The sequence below is a fragment of the Chrysochloris asiatica genome, unplaced genomic scaffold (assembly GCF_000296735.1).
Source record: "Chrysochloris asiatica unplaced genomic scaffold, ChrAsi1.0 scaffold00007, whole genome shotgun sequence".
NCBI classification, from domain to species: Eukaryota; Metazoa; Chordata; class Mammalia; order Afrosoricida; family Chrysochloridae; genus Chrysochloris; species Chrysochloris asiatica.
In genome coordinates, this window is record NW_006408525.1 from 32,182,125 (window position 1) to 32,188,253 (window position 6,129).

The 6,129-nt window shown below is 42.7% G+C and overlaps 1 protein-coding gene across 8 annotated transcripts in view; it reads left to right on the forward strand.

The window, feature by feature from the left end:
• The first annotated feature begins 1,805 nt into the window (after positions 1-1,805).
• The window catches only part of MAPT (microtubule-associated protein tau), a 67,387-nt gene continuing 63,063 nt past the window's right edge, over positions 1,806-6,129 (forward strand). For 6 of the 8 annotated variants that reach the window (XM_006833539.1, XM_006833540.1, XM_006833541.1 and 3 more), the window contains exon 1: positions 1,851-1,992. In XM_006833539.1, the coding sequence (XP_006833602.1) occupies positions 1,851-1,992 (142 nt within the window). Of the gene's footprint in view, positions 1,993-6,129 lie in introns of all 8 variants that reach the window. The other 2 variants (XM_006833546.1, XM_006833544.1) reach the window with 2 other exon arrangements.

Here is a 6,129-nt window from a genome sequence, read left to right on the forward strand (position 1 = left end):
AAATTAATGGACTATTTTTTACAATCCTTCTGTAAGTCTATAACAATGCCAAAACAAAAAGTTGAAACATTAATTAAATGAAAGCTTAAATCTGGGGTGAAAATTTTAAGGTAAAAATAATGAACTAGAACTAATAATAATCGTGAAGTTGCTGTTGTTAAGTGCTGTCTAGTCAGTTCCAGCTCACGACAACCCTGTATAGGGTTTCTGAGGAATGGTTGGTGGGTTTGAACTGCCGACCTTGTGGTTAGCAATCCAGTGACACATCAGGACTCGAATAGTGGCATAATGAATAATGAAGCCAAACTCACTGCTATCGAGTCAATTCTGACTCACAGTGACCCTATAGGGACCATTCCATAGGGTTTCTGAGGCTGTAACTCTTTACGGAAGCAGACAGCCTCATTTTTCCTCCCACAGACCTTTTGGTGAACTAATACATGGATGTAAAATAAATTACAACATAGACAGTTGACAACTTTAAAGGATAACGAATAAAATCAAGATCAAAATGATTAAAGGAAGGAAGTGAAAGTAACTAGAACAGGGGAGTTTAAAAAGGTAAGGATAAAAAGAAATAAAGTAAAAAATAGGAACATGCTGGTTCTGTGGGATAAATACAGGACTGCGAACCACAGAATAGGCAGGTTCAAGCCCACCAGCCACTCCACGAGAGAAAGATGAGGCTATCTGCTCCTGCCTCAGGAATCTAACACACGGTCGTGATGACTTGGAACGGACTCCACGGCACTTAAAAATAATAACAAAATAGAAAGTAAACACGATGAGAAAATAGATCATTTAAAAGGAAAATACCAAGTTAAAAATGTTAAGTGCTGTCGAGTTGTTTCTGACTCACAGCATTCCTGTACAGGATTCCCGAGACAGGAGCAGACAGTCTCACCTATCTCCCGCAAAGCCCCTGGTGGGCTCACACTGCCAACCTTGTGGTTTGCAATCCAGTGCTTAGCCTAAGAGCATTTATTGTTGTTAAGTACGCGTAAAAGAGTTCAATTCAAAGTATAAAAATGTAAAATAACGTGATAAACCAAAGCAAAGTGGCATATTTAAAAATCCAGAAATTCAAGTTACTTTTAAAATAAAGAAAAATATATTCTAAATAAAGACAAAGATGAAGAACAAGAAAATGAGTGTCCAGCAGGCTCTGTTGAGCTAAAGCAGCATCTCCCAACTTGGGGAAGGCACATTGCTCTTCAGTCCCAAAACCTAACACCTCACACAGGACCCTCTTCATGACTTACCAGGCCTCCAGGAGAGACATCCTGGGCATGCTCACCTGAGGGTCCTAGTGGACCCTAGTAAGTGAAGGACACAGCCCTGACCTCCAGAGAGGCCCTCTGATCTCGAACCTGAGGGAATCATGATGGCCAGGTCAAGAGTTGGTCTTGATGCACGTTTGCTATGTGAACCATCATTTACTTCTCTGTCCTTCATTTTCCTTCCGGAAAATACCCATCTGGTGCCTTCCTTCTTTATAAAAACAACTCTTCTAGTCAGCACCATTTATTTTGTAATGAAGTGGAAGGAGTGCCTGGCTGGGGATAATAAGAAGTCAGGCTGGCTGAACCTGCCTACCATGGTGGTTTTGAAGCTGGACTGAGGTGACGCACATAAATGTAAATAACACTTGGGCAAGCATGGAGTTGTTGGGGGTGAGGTGGGGTTAGAGAAGGTGAAGCTTCTGCCTGTTGTGAGCTGGGGAGGGGGCACCTGCCTCTCTCTGCCCCCCGCTTCCGTCCCCAGAACTCCTGGGGATTTGCTTAGGTCCCACAGCTGGATGGCAGCCCTCATCCTCCCGTCTTCCTTCTCCAGGTGAGCTTTGAACCAGGATGACTGAGCCACGCCAGGAGTTCAACGTGATGGAAGATCATGCTGGGACGTATGGGCTCGGGGAGAGGAAAGATCTCTCCTCTCAGGGGGGCTACACCCTGCTGCAGGACCACGAGGGTGACATGGACCATGGCCTGAAAGGTTAGTGAACAGCCACACACACCATGTCCAGGGTGCTTTGGGGATTAGTCGGCCTGCTTGCTTTGGAGAGGTTGGCAGGCTTGATTCAAATCCAGATTTTAAAAGGCCTTGTAAATAGCTCCATTGTGTTGGATTGTCCAGCAAGTGAAACCTCATGCATCTGGATGAGCCAAGATAACTCAACATTTTGAAATTATTTGAAAAGTTACTTTTCCAAAGGAGTTTGCCAAATGAGCGAATGTGGAATGAAAAGATTGCAGGGGGCCTGATTGCCTAATTAACACGGGCTCTGGCGTGTAGCCACACTGTTAACCTCCACTGACTTGCAAAAGACATGGCTTCTTATGCATGCAAAACTCATTATTTTATCTCTTCCTTAAATCAACCTTGTTGTCATTATTGGATTCCATCCAGTGGGTTCCAACTCATAATGACCCCACGGGACACAGTAGGGTTTCCTAGGCTCTAAAGAGCCCTGGTGGCACTGTGGGTTAGGCATTGGGCTGCTAACCATCATGTCAGTGGTTCAAACCCACCAGCTAGCTGCTCCACAGGAGAAAGGTGAGGCTGTCTATACCCATAAAGATTTACAGTATTGGAAACCTTATCCAGAATCACTATGAGTTAGAACTGAGCCCTGGTGTAGTGCTGTAGGATAAGCACTGGACTGCTAGCCATAAGGTCGGCAGCTCAAACCCACCAGTCACTCTCAGAAATCCTATACAGAGTCAGTCGCTATCAGTCAGAAGTGATTCCATGGCACACAACAACAACATGAGTCGGGACAGACTCAATGACAGTCCGTTTGATTTGGGATTAATCTTTACAGCAGCAGATCACCAGATTTTTTCTCCCCAAAAGTGATTGGTGGGTTCAAACCACTAACATTTCAGTTAGCAGACCAGCACTTATTCATTGCACCACCAAATCAGGCCTATCTGGCCCCCATTTGGCAAGAGTTGGGTCACTGTGGATTCTATAGATGTTCAAATTAATAAGCTGCTTCAATTACTAAATGTTTTATAATACTCACACAGTCGTTTGACCAAAATGGCAGGGCCTCCTCCCCTTCCCTGCCGCCCCCCACTTCCAAATCAAGGGCTTCATTTCACTGTCTGACCACCATGTTTGGAGACCCCAGTGGAGCATACGGCAGCTTCTCTTCACATCCTGTGACCAACCTTTGAGTCAATGAGGAAAGCAGGGCCCACACTAGCCTGGTGTAAAAATTAAAAACGCATGTTATACATTCTACAAAGTAACTGCCTGACGTTCTTCAAAATTACTGAGGTCATGAAAAAAAAAAAAAAGACTAAGTAGACATCAAAGCAAAATGCAGTGTGGGATCCTGGCCCCGATCCTGACATTATTGGGGCATCGGTGACATTTGACTAAGATCTGTAGATGCACTGATGATATTGTATCCAGATCATCAAACTAATCATCAAACTAAGGTGATGTAACATGTTCACATTTGGGAGCCCTGGGCAAAGGGCATGAGAGAAACTTTTGTACAATGTTTGCAACTTTTGAGAGGTCTAAGATTGTTTGAAAACTAAATATTTTGTATTTTTAAATATACTTACATATATGTATAGGGAGAACACGATACAGGATCGCTGAGTAGAAATCAACTCAAGGGCACTTAACAACATATACATAGATATTTTCAACAAAAGTATCATAAAACTGTACAATGTTAATGTTGTTGTTAAGTGCCGTCGAGTCGGTTTCAACCCATAGTGACCCTGTACTGGGTTTCCGAGGGTGTAAATCTTTACGGGAGTAGAAAGCCTGATCTTTCTCCCGCAGAGCAGCTGGTAGTGTCGAACCGCTGACCTTAAGGTTCGCAGCCCGATTCGTAACCACTACGCTACCAGAGCTCCTTACAATGTTAATAGTGGGGGAAATTGAAAGTGGGCTGTATGGGAGCTTTCTGTACTATCTTTGTAATTTTTCTGTAAATAGTTGTCCTAAAATAAAAAGCTCATTTCAGAAAAATCAGGGTTTTTATAAATGGTGATTTTTTAAAAAAATGGTTTTTACCACCCTTACTTTTTGAAAGGGAAATGAAATTTAATTTGTCAAATAAAAACATGTTTACCAATTTACTTGTTTCCCCAAGTATATTTGTTAAAAGAGTTTTCAGCAAATATAATCAAGAATCTGGCAATTCTTTAACATAAAACATGATCAGAAGTTGTATGCAAGAGATTCTGTGTGTGTGTGTCCATGTATATATATCTACCGCTTGTCTGACAGTCTGTCGTACTTTGGCGGCTTACATGTGGCTGTAACACTGGAAGCTATGCCACTGGTATTTTAAACAGCAGCATGGTACACCCATGGTGGGCAGGTTTCAGCTGATCTTCCAGACTAAGACAGACTAGGAGGAAGAAGAGGTGATGAATAGCAGTGGAACGTTACCAGATAACACCAGAATATTGAATACTGAAACATGATGACTAGCCCTAGAATAGTGTCTGGATTGGCATAGTGGCACCAGCAGTGGGCCCAGGCTTAACAGTGATTGTGAGGATGGTGCACAACCAGGCAGTGCTTCGGTCTGCTGTGCATAAAGTCACCATGAGTCAGAACCGACTCGCTGGCACCTCACAACAACAACAACAATAAACATACGTTAAGTGCCGTTGAGTCGATTCCGACCCATAGCGACCCTGTATGGGGTTTCCAAGGAGCAGCTGGTGAGCTCGAACCGTCCACCTTGCAGTTCAAACGGCTTTGCAGTCTGACGCATTAGCCCACAGCACCACACCAGGACTATATATATACATATACATATACATATACATATACATATACATATACATATACATATACATATACATATACATATACATATACATATACATATACATATACATATACATATACATATACATAAGGAGCTACGACTCGGGCTGTGAACCGCAAGATCAGCAGTTCGAAACTACCAGCTGTTCCACGGGAGAAAGATGAGGCTTTCTGCTCCCGTAGGGATTTACAGCCTTGGAAACCCTGTACAGGGTCGCTGAGTCAGAACCGACTCCACGGCACTTAACAACAACAACAACATATATATATATACACATTTATATAGAAAAAATTTTAATGATGATATTTTTGTAACTGCTGTGAAAGAAAAGCATTTTAAGATCATTTGTTTATCCAAAGACTATGCTTCCCAAGAAAGCAAGTGATACCTAAGAGATTTTCATCATGCTTATGACATTAGCTCTTGATACTGGGGATTTAGAATGAGTTATCTTTGTACATCAGTGGTAACTTTGACTTGTCATTGGTGTCATCTTTATTTTAGATAAATGACAGTTCTTTTGAATAATAACAAGAAACCACATGTTATAGAACAAAGGGAGTGTGTTGTTGTTAGTTGCCACTGAGTTGGTTCCGACTCTGCACAACGACACAAAACGCTGCCCGATCCTGCTCCAATCTCACAATTGTTGTTACGCTTGAGCCCATTGCTGCTGCCACTGTGCCAGTCTATCTCCTGGGGCGGGAAGGAGGGGGGATCATCTTTTTCACTAACCCTCCACTGTACCCAAGCATGATGCCCTTCTCCAGGGACTAGTCCCTCCTGATAACACGTCCTGAGTAAAAGAGAGTATTGTTGTTGTTGTTAAGTGCCGTCGAGTCGGTTCTGATCCATAGCGGCCCTGTATAGGATTCCTGAGGAGCAGCTGGTGAGTTTGAACTGCTGACCCTGTGGCCAAGTGCTTATCCTGCAATGCTGCATCAGGACTCTTCCCAGGAGCCTAAGTGCAGTGAAAAGTTTGGATAGGGCTGACACAGACAGAAAGAGCAAAAGATATTTCTTATTGTTAGTTGATAAAATAATGTGCCCTGATGAATTCATGACATCCCTGAGTGACTCAGATGGTAAGTGCTCAGCTATTAAAACAAAAGGTTGGTTGTTCAGATTCATCCAGAAGAAAGGTCTGGCAATCTCCTTGGAGATCATAACCACTGGAAATTCTGTGGAGCACAGTTTGACTCTGACACATACGAGGTCTACCCAACAACAGACTTTTTTTAAATGAATTGATAAATGTTGAGAGGTTAACTTGTAACTTAACAAGGAAAATGTAACCTAGGAAGCCTGCAAATGATGGGGGG